This window comes from Anabrus simplex, chromosome 3, assembly GCF_040414725.1.
Source record: "Anabrus simplex isolate iqAnaSimp1 chromosome 3, ASM4041472v1, whole genome shotgun sequence".
NCBI lineage: Eukaryota > Metazoa > Arthropoda > Insecta > Orthoptera > Tettigoniidae > Anabrus > Anabrus simplex.
In genome coordinates, this window is record NC_090267.1 from 280,825,583 (window position 1) to 280,841,111 (window position 15,529).

General features: G+C 39.1%; 1 protein-coding gene across 3 annotated transcripts in view; it reads right to left on the reverse strand.

Annotated features, from left to right (window-relative positions):
• The window catches only part of LOC136866258 (bromodomain-containing protein 2), a 709,923-nt gene that overhangs the window by 625,372 nt on the left and 69,022 nt on the right, over positions 1 to 15,529 (reverse strand). For all 3 annotated transcript variants that reach the window (XM_067143061.2, XM_067143058.2, XM_067143060.2), the window contains exon 2: positions 13,827 to 13,982. In XM_067143061.2, coding sequence (XP_066999162.2) covers positions 13,827 to 13,843 — 17 coding nt within the window. In that variant the 5' untranslated portion in view covers positions 13,844 to 13,982. The remainder of the gene's footprint in view (positions 1 to 13,826; positions 13,983 to 15,529) is intronic.

Here is a 15,529-nt window from a genome sequence, read left to right on the forward strand (position 1 = left end):
TTGTAGAAGTTTCTATGCTCTACATTTCGCATGCTTACACTTGGGGTCTATCGTTGATGGTTCACGCAGCGTAAGCCAAGAAAGCAAGTGACCGACAGGCCGACATTTTTATCTCTTTCTACGTATTTACTGTATATCGGATCACGGATACATACTACTTTTATAGTGGTTCACTAAGTGAACAGTGTTCGTGTTGTCAGTATCTGAAGTAGAACCACTGTACTGATTAAAATTTAGTCAACATATTATGGAAACGTGTGTGGCGCTATAAATTGTCGGCACGTAAAAGAACTCCCGCGGAACAAAATTACGGCACCTCGACTCTCAGAAAATCGTAAATGTTGTTAGTGAGACGTAACACAAATAACATTAATATTATTATTTTGCATATTATAAAGACAATAACGACAACAACCATCATAGCCAGTTAGTTTGCTACTGTGATGGCATAACAATGCTTCCTCGTCAGCAATGCTTGGTTGTTGAAACACTTTGTAATAAACTCTTGAATATCTCCATTATTACAGTTCGTACGGTAAAAAGGTGTCAGATATAAATGACTGAATAAGAATTCATATTTTCTATAATTATTGCTATGTGCTAATAGCCGGGCTGAGTAGCAACTCAAACGGTCGAGCGCTGGCCTTCTTAGGCCAACTTAGCAGGTTCGATCCTGTCTCAGTCCGGTGGCGAAAGTGCTCAAATACATAGTTAGTGGGACGTAAAATCCAATAACATTAACATTATTATGTGCTAATAACTTATATTTCTGAATATATTTCAAAGCTCGTGAAATAATACAGTATCCGTGATCCGATATATATGGTAAATACACTGACTGACAGAGCAAATGCAACACCAAGAAGGAGTGGTTCGAAAGGGATGAAAGTTGGGAAAAAAACAGAGACGGCACGGACGAATAATTGATGTTTATTTCAAACCGATATGCAGGTTACACAATGCGCACGGCATCGACTCAGTAGGATGTAGGACCACCGCGAGCGGCGATGCACGCAGAAACACGTCGAGGTACAGAGTCAATAAGAGTGCGGATGGTGTCCTGAGGGATGGTTCTCCATTCTCTGTCAACCATTTGCCACAGTTAGTCGTCCGTACGAGGCTGGGGCAGAGTTTGCAAATGGCGTCCAATGAGATCCCACACGTGTTCGATTGGTGAGAGATCCGGAGAGTACGCAGGCCACGGAAGCATCTGTACACCTCGTAGAGCCTGTTGGGAGATGCGAGCAGTTTGTGGGCGGGCATTATCCTGCTGAAACAGAGCATTGGGCAGCCCCTGAAGGTACGGGAGTGCTACCGGCCGCAGCACATGCTGCATGTAGCGGTGGGCATTTAACGTGCCTTGAATACGCACTAGAGGTGACGTGGAATCATACGCAATAGCGTCCCAAACCATGATGCCACGTTGTCTAGCGGTAGGGCGCTCCACAGTTACTGCCGGATTTGACCTTTCTCCACGCCGAAGCCACACTCATCTGCGGTGACTATCACTGACAGAACAAAAGCGTGACTCATCGGAGAACACGACGTTCCGCCATTCCCTCATCCAAGTCGCTCTAGCCCGGCACCATGCCAGGCGTGCACGTCTATGCTGTGGAGTCAATGGTAGTCTTCTGAGCGGACGCCGGGCCGGGAGTGCAGGCCTCTTTCAACCAATCGACGGGAAATTGTTCTGGTCGATATTGGAACAGCCAGGGTGTCTTGTACATGCTGAAGAATGGCGGTTGACGTGGCGTGCGGGGCTGCCACCGCTTGGCGGCGGATGCGCCGATCCTCGCGTGCTGACGTCACTCGGGCTGCGCCTGGACCCCTCGCACGTGCCACATGTCCCTGCGCCAACCATCTTCGCCACAGGCGCTGCACCGTGGACACATCCCTATGGGTATCGGCTGCGATTTGACGAAGCGACCAACCTGCCCTTCTCAGCCCGATCACCATACCCCTCGTAAAGTCGTCTGTCTGCTGGAAATGCCTCTGTTGACGGCGGCCTGGCATTCTTAGCTATACACGTGTCCTGTGGCACACGACAACACGTTCTACAATGACTGTCGGCTGAGAAATCACGGTACGAATTGGGCCATTCGCCAACGCCGTGTCCCATTTATCGTTCGCTACGTGCGCAGCACAGCGGCGCATTTCACATCATGAGCATACCTCAGTGACGTCAGTCTACTCTGCAATTGGCATAAAGTTCTGATCACTCCTTCTTGGTGTTGCATTTGCTCTGCCAGTCAGTGGACGAAGAAAGAGACAAAAATGTCGTGCAAAAAGAGACCTGTTACTGGATCTCGGTTATTTCAAAAGGGGGCCTCACACATCCCAGTCATGAGCAGTTAAATAATATAGCCCAGTTCGAAATTTCATATGGTGTGTTTAACGGTAAGACTGTATCCAGATGCAAAAATGTAATGAAAACTCCTATTTCTATTATTTAGTCAAAATTTCTAGTATTCCATGACAAAATAATTTGTCTCTACGTAAGGACCAGGACATTTATTAGGATATGGCATTTTAATGCAAAGAATAAGGAGCTAACACTGAGAAAATATGCCAATAAGAAGGCTAAGCTTTGGGCTGGTTCATTAAGTAATTAAGTCCCCTGATACGTATGTTTTAATAATTTAATATAATTCCATAAAGATGTCCATATGATGTATATTTTCCTATGCCATTTGATATAAACATTTACTTCATCAGGAAATAAATGAATTATTTTGAGTTGCATGGCAATATTTTATTTCTTATCGTATTGTATGTCATGTATTTGATAGTTGATGTTCTACCTGCTCAGCATGTGATGAAATTTAAAGCATTTTTACGTTTTTAAATCTACTGGAAGTGCCATTATTTATAGAATTGGACTAAACCAGACTATTATTTGATGAAAGACTGAGAAGATGTTTCACAGGCACGAGAAATCACAGGCTTGCTGTACTGCGACTGTGTACCTTACTTGCTATCGTTCATATCCCGGGACGTCATAGCGCTCCAGCCAATGGAAGCTTCAACTGCCGGAGTAGCCCACCTTTTATTCTAGTTACCTTGGGAAAACACCACCCGAATATGGCTGTAGCAGTGCGAGCGATGAATCAGTTCAATGACAATGCAATGTCACATTTTCGTGAAATCCTCAAAAAGAGGCAAAAGCAACAGTCATTGGACAGGCTCCTCGTTAAAGATGCACTAAAAGAAAACAATTCCAGTGAGCCAACAGATAGCAGTGATTCCGCTAGTGAAATTCGTGCTACACAGTAACTCTTCTCATGTCATCTCTTGTCTTCCTCACACGTTCTATTGTAAGGAAAAGTGCACCTTAATTTGTTTTAGAAATGGTATGCGAAAAAATATTTTTGTGTCGTGGACGAATCATCTGCGTTAAATTGGTTAAAACACATTCAGGTGAGAATACATTAAAATGGAATATACGTTGAAAACTTTACCGATGTACTAGTTGGAATATTTATCACTATAACAGCAGTCTTCCCATTTCTTGTGTAAATCACAATGGTTAGAATGTTGATAAATCGAATGCCCTAGAGTGTGTATCTTGTTCTGTTATTAGCGTTAGTCTGACTGGCGTTCCTGGTACGCGTATTTAACTCAAGAAGAAACACCAAATGTTCATTCCTGATCTAATTTTCTACAATAGGAACATAGTTTTATACATATTTTATTCTTCAAATCTACTTGGTGGTTAACACGACAATAATATTGACTTTCACCAAAAAGTTAAAAGAAGATGATCCATTTCAATTCCAGACGAATGCCGATTAAAAAACTTCTCACCAAAATAAATATATATATTTTTAGACAATATTGTAAAAGTGTACTACAATAGTTTTAACTTGCGCTTGTAACATTCATGTCAAACTTTTTAATCATGATATTGAAAATAACTTTTAACATCACAACGTCTCATTCCAATATATTTTTTTTTTTTGCTAGGGGCTTTACGTCGCACCGACACAGATAGGTCTTATGGCGACGATGGGATAGGAAAGGCCTAGGAGTTGGAAGTAGGCGGCCGTGGCCTTAATTAAGGTACAGCCCCAGCATTTGCCTGGTGTGAAAATGGGAAACCACGGAAAACCATTTTCAGGGCTGCCGATAGTGGGATTCGAACCTACTATCTCCCGGATGCAAGCTCACAGCCGCGTGCCTCTACGTGCACGGCCAATTTTATATAACCAATAATTGTAAACAGTCTTAATTGTAATTATTTGTTTTAAGGTTATCCATTGTGCTGATGATGCCCATTAAGAAAGGCAAAACATGTTCATGATCTTTCTATTTTTTATAATTATTTAACCACAAAATGTGGTATTGTAATTATCGACTAGGTTAACATTAAACGAATATTTTGTAAATTGTATGTAATCACTGTCGTCAATACGGACCAAAAATGAGGTTAAATAGTCATTTAGCGAAAAATTCCGGCATGAGATTTTTCTTTTTCTCTGAAAAGACAAATGGGGTACATCAGGTAAGTGGGACACATGGGTTTGAAGTACCGACACTGGAAAATATTCTTCCGGTTATGAGCTGACAATACATCCAGAAGTGAAATAAATATGTAGGTACTAATAAAAGTACAATACACATAAGTACATAATAATGACATACTGGCAAAAAAAGGAAACTGTTCAACACAAGAAGGGCCGGGCATCGAAAGAGGGATCCCTGCTATATTTCCCCAAACTGTTCATATCCAATCTCGTATGAGTGAAATGTCCATCCCCTTTTCTTTGATACGAACGTGGATCACTTGCGGTAATTTTACTTTACGCATTTTAGAACAACATAGGGTGCAAGCTTGCTGCCATCACCTATTACAGCAAGCACTGCAGTACAACATTCTTTTTCCCTTCCGGTAGCGTGTGCGATAGCATTGTATGTCCCTTATCGATTGTTCGACTTAGGGGCAAACGGAAACTGATTGGCGTCTGACCTGTGGTTCCCTGACTTTACGCTTATCTATCACAAAGCGATAAAAACATATTACCGGTACTTGGTTGAAATCATTCAGCACTTTATGGCATAATGTTGTTCTTTGTTGAAGAGAAAGTCCATTTCTCGCCCTTTAAAATACAGCATTTCATGAGAAATTGCATATTCTACGTTGCATAACAAAATCATATATTTAAACACAACCTCCCCTACTTTTGCAAACTTGCCACTTTTTGGTCCACGAAATGTTTTGCGAGGCTTGTTGGTCGCTTGAGGTGCATTTCTCTGTTACAGCGGTAGCGCACTTTGCATTCGGACAATGAATACTTGTGGCCCACTGCGCTATTCCCGTATGCTTCAGCGTAACTGATCACGAGTTTATATGATGCAGTATTACTCGAATAGTTGCTCACTGTGAACTAATAAACAATTTTGAGATCACATAAAACGCATGTTCCGTACCCGAAACATTCGTAAAATACGTTTGTGCTAGACTGGAATAGACCATCACTAGGCACTTCTGGGCTGATTTTCTCACTGAACTAGTGCAGTGGTATTTCCTACCAGCTGATAACAGCATGTTGCCCAGTATTTGGAATGCCCTGTTTCGCAATAGGAAGGCTGCTACCCCTGAGTAGCTGAAATCTTTATTTCGAAACGCGTCCGGAGCTGCGTTATGGATGTTCGAAGAAGTGGGTGAATTAAATACGTGAATATTTCTTCTTCTTCTTCTCTTTTCCCACTTTGGACAGAAAAACATTCGGATGCATAATTAAGCAAAGACGTTAATAATGCGAGAAAATGCTGTATTGCTTGGCTACATTTTTGAAGTTATTAGAAGAGAAAATTCATCCCAGTCAGTAAATTGTTAATTTGTGTGCTCGACAAAAGAAAAAAAAGACATTCAAGGAGGCCCTTTATCTGATGTGATTGAATTTGTATTTCCCATAAGGGGACATTCCTACTTACCTGCGAGTTGAGTCTTTGGGCACATAGAAAAGGAATAGTACAGGAAGTACGAAAATATGGTTAGTCCAGCAGATTATTACAGGATTCTGAACAAATTTGGACAGGTGAAGAATTATAGCCAAGAATATGTTTAATTCATTACTGCCAATCAAGGTAACTAGAATAAAAGGTAGGCTACTCCGGCGGTTGAAGCTTCCATTGGATGGAGCGCTATGACGTCACGGGATATGAACGATAGCGAGTAAGGTACACAGTCGCAGTACAGCAAGCCTGTGAAACATCATCTCAATCTTTCATCAAATAATAGTCTGGTTTAGTCTGATTCGATAAGTAACGGCAATTCCAATAGATCTAAAAACGTGAAAATGCGTTAAATTTCGTCACATGCTGAGCAGGTAGAACATCAACTATCAAATACATGACATATAATACGATAAGAAATAAAATATAGCCATGCAACTCAAAATAATTCATTTATTTCCTGATGAAGTAAATGTTTATATCAAATGACATAATAATAATAATTTCGTGTGGCTATTTCTAGCCGAGTGCAGCCCTTGTAAGGCAGACCCTCCGACGAGGGTGGGCGGCATCTGCCGTGTGTAGGTAACTGCGTGTTATTGTGGTGGAGAATAGTGTTGTGTGTGGTGTGTGAGTTGCAGGAATGTTGGGGACAGCACAAACACCCAGCCCCCGGGCCACTGGAATTAACCAATGAAGGTTAAAATCCCCGACCCGGCCAGGAATCAAACCCGGGACCCTCTGAACCGAAGTCCAGTACGCTGACCATTCAGCCAACGAGTCGGACATCAAATGGCATAGGAAAATATACATCATATGGCCATCTTTATGGAATTATATTAAATTATTAAAACGTATGTATCAGGGGACTTAATTACTTAATGAACCAGCCCAAAGCTTAGCCTTCATATTGGCATATTTTCTCAGTGCTAGCTCCTTACTCTTTGCATTAAAATGCCATATCCTAATAAATGTCCTGGCCCTTATGTCGAGACAAATTATTTTGTCATGAAATACAAGAAATTTTGACTAAATAATTGAAATAGGAGTTTTCATTACATTTTTGCATCTGGATACAGTCTTACCGTGAAACACACCATATGAAATTTCTAACTGGGCTATATTATTTAACTACTCATGACTGGGATGTGCGAGGTCCCCTTTTGAAATAACCGAGATCCAGTAACAGGTCTCTTTTCGCACAACATTTTTGTCTCTTTCTTCGTATTTACTATATATCGGATCACGGATACTGTATTATTTCACGAGCTTTGAAATATATTCAGAAACATAAGTTATTAGCACATAATAATGTTAATGTTATTGGATTTTACGTCACACTAACCATGTATTTGAACACCTTCACCTCCGGACTGAGACAGGATCGAACCTGCTAAGTTGGGCTAAGAAGGCCAGCGCTCTACCATTTGAGTTGCTACTCAGCCCGGCAATTAGCACATAACAATAATTATAGAAAATATGAATTCTTATTCAGTCATTTATATCTGACACCTTTTTACCGTACGAGCTGTAATAATGGAGATATTCAAGAGTTTATTACAAAGTGTTTCAACAACCAAGCATTGCTGACGAGGAAGCATTGTTATGCCATCACAGTAGCAAACTAACTGGCTATGATGGTTGTTGTCGTTATTGTCTTTATAATATGCAAAATAATAATATTATTGTTATTTGTGTTACGTCTCACTAACAACATTTACGGTTTTCTGAGAGTCGAGGTGCCGTAATTTTTTTCCACGGGAGTTCTTTTACGTGCCGACAATTTATGGCGCCACACACGTTTCCATAAAATGTTGACTACATTTTAATCAGTACAGTGGTTCCACTTCAGATACTGACAACACGAACACTGTTCACGTAGTGAACCACTATAAAAGTAGTATGTACCCATGATCCGATATACAGTAAATACGTAGAAAGAGATAAAAATGTCGGGCGGTCACTTGCTTTCTTGGCTTACGCTGCGTGAACCATCAACGATAGACCCCAAGTGTAAGCGTACGAAATGTAGAGCACAGAAACCTCTACAAAAAAAAAAAAAAAAATGTGCGCGATAGCACATCCCTATTTCCAACCGGCTGCCCTCTAGAAGCGCTTTTATGCAACAGTCCGCGGTAAAAAATTAACTTCTTAAAATTAAATAATTATTTCGATATTATCCTTGAGTTCCTCATCAAAATAAATTGTTTGACCTCCTCCAGCATTTCATAAGGATTAGAATAACCTTGTCAGGAAATTATTTGCATGGATGGTTCAGAAGTTAGGACCATTTTAGACTGTAGTGGTAATACGTGTCAGCAGGAAGGGCGAGCGCTGTCTCATATCACATGACGTCACACAGAAGGCGGCCAGGGAGAGGAAAAAGTGAGCGCGATGCGGGAAGAGACCCTCCTGACTGCCAATGACGGATTCGTTGGCTCAATTGTCAGCGTACCGGCCTTCAGTCCAGAGGGTCACCGGTTCAATTCCTGGCCGGGTCGGGGATTTGAAACTTCATTGGTTAATTCCCATGGCTCGGGGGCTGGGTGTTTGTGCTGTCCCCAACATCCCTGAATTTCACACACCACACATAACACTATCCTCCACCACAATAACACGAAGTTACCTACACATGGCAGATGCCGCCCACCCTTATCAGAGGGTGTGTCTTACAAGGGCTGCACTCAGCTAGAAATAGCCCCATGAAATTATTATTATTGCCAATAAAACTTCCACTAGTTTGCTTTTTGCAATTCTGTCAAAAATAAAAAATCCATCGGCCATAGAAATACCTATTCAAGGCTGAAGTCATACTGGGTCATATTGAAAAGGAACTTTAAAAGAGTACCAACCTTCAGAATTGCTTTTACTATCCCCAGTGCTAACTGTATCAGTCATGAGAAGAGGCAAGATTATTCAAATTATTCAATTTATAGCCCTTAGTGACAGTGAGTGAGCTTTCAATGACATAGCAATGACATAGCACTCCGAACTGTCCATTCAGAAAGTCAACAGGAACCAATATGCGACGGAGGTAGAGTAACCATTCCTTTAAGACAATATTAAAGGAGGTTTTATTTTCACTAGCACTGAGAATGATGATCACAGTTGATACAAATAGACTTATTCTACATTTGCTCAGCAGGTCATTGTGTATAAGTATAAGAGAGCTAATGAACCGATAATAACAAGGTGGAAAACAATAAAATAACACTTTTATACAGTAGTGAAAGCCAGCAACAATTAGTATTAATATGTAAGAAGAAAGAATGATTATTTTCCATGTCGGAATGTAGTCTAGTGTGCATTATATGTCCATTATATTGCATCACTCAGCACTTCCTTTTATTGAGTGTGTAATTAATAAGTGTTTTTTGGAACTAAATGCATTCTTTGTTTGCCATTTAGGCCCTAACCATATATCAGACATCCCTATAAATGTTTCCTATTCTTATGCATCCCAATACCTACTATATAAATTTAAAATAAAGCACAATTCAAATATAATGAAAGCAGAATAAGTTTTCACTCCTGTAAAACTATTAAAAATGACTTGGGTGGAGTTTGTAAGAAAGCTCCTCAATTAGGAGTGACACTAGAATACAATAGTTAATTGGTATAAAGGTAAAATAATAATAATAATAATAATAATAATGCAGTTTTGGGACATAATGCACCTGCAAATATAACACTATTATGATTTTATTGATCGTTAATTTGTTACTGCTCTTTCCTTATCTCCAGGCTTGACACTTTCTGCGCAATACTACCAATATCAAATGTTATTGTAACATCAAAATATTTTAAGACTTTAGTATTGATATCAAAATATTGTGGTATCGCAACATGCGTGCGTATGTGAAAGAGAGCTAGTGTCGAGACATTGCAGCGTGACCACCCATATCTTGGTCAGAATGGACTGGCTTAGTTACGTCGGGGACTCGCTGCAAGCACAAACGGTCGAACACAGAGTGCAACTTGCATGGAGACGGGGGAGTTCTAATCATGAGCTGCATTGCGCAAATGCTTTTAACTGTTAATACAAATGCTTTTAACTGTTAATAAACGTAACCATGACAGGTTAATATTGTGTCTGGTCTGTATTGACAAGTCTGAATGTATAAAATAACTATTTAACACGTTGAGTGCCAGGCCGAATTTCATAGGACTGCCGTCTAGTGCCGTGAGCTAATAACATCGAGTTACTCCCTGGTGCCAAAACGTTCACAGGCTTAACCAAGCAAATGATCGCTGAAATGAGGATGTATTTATGATATATTACGTCAACTTATTATGTATATTAGGTAAAATATTGCGACCCCATATGGGGTCGTATTGGTCATTACGAATTGTATACGAACACGCGCCCCCATATGGGGTCGTACTTATACAGTAGTTACTGTCCCGACGCTCGGTCATACTTACCTTTTCCTTTGCAGGGGCGCGTTATACGCTGTTGATTATGAGAGATGTGTTAGCTTGTTCATACTGGGGCCGTAAAAAAGTAGGATCCCCGATTTTAGGTCAGGAAATGTTTGTAAATGGCGATCTTCCATTTTAGGTTAGGAAATTTTCGTATAAAATGTTGTTATATAAAGTAGTGAAAATCATGTAAATTTGGTTAATTAGAATGTAACAGAATATTATTATAAGAAGAATTAGTAGTTACGGAATACTGAATAAGTATATAATTTTATTTGTATAACATTTAATTTGAGTGAGAGAACCCAGCAGCGATGATCGTGCAACATGGGAAACCAGTGACTATATTGTTGAAGACGGTCATAATTGTTGCAAGAGCTGGCTTGGAAACCCGGAATACAGCGGCGGTGTGTTTGCTGAAGACTGTAATTTATCAATATGGATGAACATGCGAGATCGCTATTTGCTCTGTACTGAGTTCAAAATTAATGTAACTATATACTACGTTTGCATCATTGTCTGACTTGTTCGATATATCGTCCAGACTATTTGCACTAAGTATTTTACTGCTCGATTTGCTAGTAACGACTTAAAAAAGAAAAGGAAACTCGCAGCACTGCACAATTACATAAACGATCCGTGCGCGGGATAGACAATGAATTTTTCACCCTACATAGCACTCTTGACGTACCCATATGGGGTCGCGCCAAAACAGGAATTGAAGAATGGAAGGTGGACTATGCACGTACATAAATAGACGACCAGCAGATGGCAGGAAGAGAACTTATACAGCTTCGAATCACATACTTACTGCGCACCCAAATGGGTTCGCACAGTTCTCGATTTAGAACGAACGTACGACCCCATATGGGGACGTGAAGTTCAAAAACTTGACTACTCTCACGTACCCATATGGGGTCGCTTGGCACTCAACGTGTTAAAATAGTTTATTTGAATCCGCCTTGATCAATACACTCATTAAATGAATGAAAAACTATTTATTAAACCAAACATGTTTCGGGAAGTCCCAACCATTCCCTTCCTCAGTGGTCAGATCAAAGAACAAAACAATATCACACAATCTTTTGTTTCACAATTTTCCACATCGGAATGTAGTCTAGTGTGCACTATATGTCCATTATATTGCATCACTCTGCACTTCCTTTTATTGACTGTGTAATTAATAAGTGTTTTTTTGAACTAAATAAATGGAACTGAAGAACATCAATGTCACATACAAAACGGATAATAATACTAATAAGATAATTTTTCAATTCAGATAAAATAGAGAATAAATGTATATTTAATAAATCAGGAATTTACAAATTAACATGCCAAACATGTAAACAAGGATACACAGGACAGTCTGGAAGAAGTTTGGCTATAACATACAAAGAACATGTTAATGCGGTTAAACATAAAAGATATTCGGTAATGGGCGAACATATGGTTGAAATGTATCATAAATTTACAGACATTTCCAATGACATGCAATTATTACATTTGGCCAGAACGGGAAAATTAATGAATATTTTGGAAAATTTAGAAATTTACCTTACACAAAAAAATAGTTTTGAACCAAATTTAAATGAGAGAAGTGCAGAAGATAATCCACTGTATAGACTAGCATATGATCATTTAAGGAACAAAAAGCAGAAAAGAAGAAAAACTTGAAGATCCTAAATTTATATAGTATTCTCATTCAGTTCAACCAAAATGTTGTGTATTGATCATTTTTTAAATATTTCTTTGATATGGTGTATTAGGACAATACTTCTTTAAATTGTAAAACAAAAGATTGTGCGATATTGTTTTGTTCTTTGATCTGACCACTGAGGAAAGGAATGGTTGAGACTTCCCAAAACATGTTTGGTTTAATAAATAGTTTTTCTTTCATTTAATGTGTGTATTGATCAAGGCAGAATATCTTTCTTTCCAAGGCTCGTTTTCATTTTGAAAGCAACTGCATTGTACTCCTGTACTGACTTGCTAGGCCTAACGTACTAGAGGATTTTCTTTCAGGGTGGTCTCCCTTAGCCTTTGGCAGTCCCCCGCCTCACTGCAAGGCAGCAGCTGATGAATGTATGTGTTATTTCCCACACAAAGGTCTCATCTTATCCAACCTTCTAAGGGAAAACTCCTCTGCTCGCTGAGAGCTGAGATAGAAATAACAAACAGAGTAACCAAAGGCTCTAATTTTTACAGTATCGTTAGACACCTACTATGGGATGAGAAGGTCCCACAAAGAACAAAAATGACCCTGTACAAGTCATATTTCATTCCCATCCTTACATATTCTCTGGAAACCTGCACACTTAACATCAAAGGATTGTAGTAGAATTCAAGCCTGTGAAATGAAATTTCTTAGAACAGCCCACCAAAAGACCCGACTTGATCATGTGAAAAATGATGAGATCCGATCTAACCTAGGTCTAAATGAATCGATAGAGGAAAGACTTAGGTCATTTACACTTAAATGGATTGGGCATGTTAAACGAATGAATAGCACAAGGTTACCATGGGCTTATTTGGAAAAGAGAATAACAGGTAGAAGACCAGCTGCAAAACCAAGAAGATGGATGGACCAACTGAGGGAAGACGTGGAGAGAAGAGGATGGAATTGAGAATCTGTCTTGGACAACGAAATGTTTTTGAATAGGCAACTTTGGAAGACGCTCGTTTCCAAACACCCTACCCGGCTCGCTGGAAGGGCAAACCGATGATGATGATGATGATCGATGATGATGATCGATCACAGCGGATTCAAATAAACTATTTTAAATAGTTGTATTATACAAAGCTTGTAACGTAGAGGGGATCTAAAAGTGAACTGCTTAACTGGGAAAAGTTTTTATACCAGAACACTTCAAACAAGAAGAATATATGTATATATTAATGCAAACGATCAAGGGACAGTTTTTATGTATGACAGGGAGTATGTTTGTACAAGTAGTGACATTTTCCTTCACTCCAAGCGTTTACCTTTGTATGCATTCGATGAACTTTATCTTGAACAAAGCACTGTTTGTTTCACACAGTTTTTCATTGACCTTTCATACGTATTGTAGTCGCACAGTATGCAAAATGCTATGAAAGGAGGGATGAACGTAGTTTCTTCTTCCACTTGAACAAAGTACAATCGTGAGAGACTGCTGAAAATCAGAGTTCGCCGTAGTCTGCAAGAATTGCTACATGGATATGTCTATCACAAATGGGGTGAGCAGATCTTTAATAAGTAATGTAGGTCTATGTTCAATAGTGTAAGAACAAACAAATTTCACTTCCCTACCCAGACTAATGAACAAGGTTAACAAGACAATTAGGAAGAACATGAATGACCTAAAAACTAGGTAAATTCCTAAGAGACCATATTTCATTTGATATTGTACTGTATCTTGTCCAATTCTTTTACCATCAAAAAATACTCATAAGTGAAAAACGAAAATTACCTGACTGATATACACATAAATTAGTATTAATCTTCATGAATACTGCTGCCGAACCGCTGGTACATGCCCATTATTCACAATCCCCTCAGTCTGGCGCCAACAGTGACGTTTTGGGCTATTCATCCTTCGTGTCACTGTGCATCTCGTAATCAAAACCTGCAAAGAAATGAATGCCATTACGGGATTGCTGCCACGTCATTACAAAATATTTCAATTTCTAGTATTGTTTATGAAGGTCTGAAGAGCTACTGACATTGGTAATAATAATCTCTACAATGTATATCAAATCTGGAGTCTTTACCATTACAATAGATAATAAAAAGAACTGGATATATATAGTTCACATATAACTCCGTTTTACACATCCTGCAATGAGTTTCAACTGTCTGTCAACTTTGCGTGTCCAATGCTAAAGGCTGAAACAAGATTTGCTTTGCGTCGCACTGACACAGATAGGTCTTATGGCAATGATGGAACAGGAAAGGGGTAGGAATAGGAAGGAAGCAGCTGTGGCCATTTAAGGTACAGCCCCAAAATTTGACTGGTGTCAAAAATTGGAAACTACAGAAAAACATCTTTAGGGCTGCGAAGTTTGAACCCACAATCTGCCGAATCCAAGCTGACAGCTATGTAACTCAAACCATGCAGTCACTCAGAGTCAAATCTACATAAATTATCATTAATTTCTATCACTAGGAAAACAAAACAAAAAAACAAAAAAAAAAACCAATGTTCATTGAACTAAATGCATCACACAAAACACAAAATTTACTAAATTTCAACGACTTTATCACAAGGTAATACAGAGGTCATGTATCAGCCGATTACTCGGTAGCACATCCAACAATACTGCAACTGAATAGTAACTAAACTATCTTTTTTTAATATTGTGTGTAAATAAATAGTGGCTCTTTCCTACAATGTTCTGAAAAGTAGTAAACGGGAAGAAAAATACCAAAGTGGAAAAATACTTTCTTTCGTGACATGGTGATAGAAATATAAATTGCTGAGAAATTTGCAGGATGAGATAGTAGTTTCAATAATCAAATACTCCATCTTGATTCTTTGGCATCATTTATAAGGAGTTCATAACATTTTTTAAACATTATTTTACAATCTGCTTGATGTTACACCAACAGAGAGAGTTTCTACGGCAAAGATCTATGAGTGGGAAAGAAGCAGCCGGGGTCTTAATTAAGGAAAAGCCCCAGCATTTGCCTGGTAAGAAAATGGGAAACCACAGAAAACCATCTTCAATGGGGTTCGAATCCACAATCTCCCAGATAACACACAGCCAACTCGCTCTCTTTCATAGCATTTAACATTTCAACTGTAATCTACATTATTTTAAGATTAGACTAATTTATTTGTTCAAAAAGTAATTATCTTTCAAAATTTTTACTGTGTGCTATTCTGCGTCATTTGGCAAACCTGATATGTGCTAGGTCAGATGAAGTGTTGGTTGCTTTTCACTGGCATATTCATTAAGTTTTGAAGTCAAGTGCTGGAACATGATCCCAAATAGTGTGCCCCCCAAAAAAACAACAAATAAACAATCCTTGCTAACTCTGATAAGGTTACAAGCCACAATACGACTGCAAAATGTGCAGCTTGTGGCTTTCAAAATCAACAAACTAAAACAATACGCTGTATACTTATCAGGCACTCGGGAATAAAAGGAAACACACAAGTAAGTTATGATC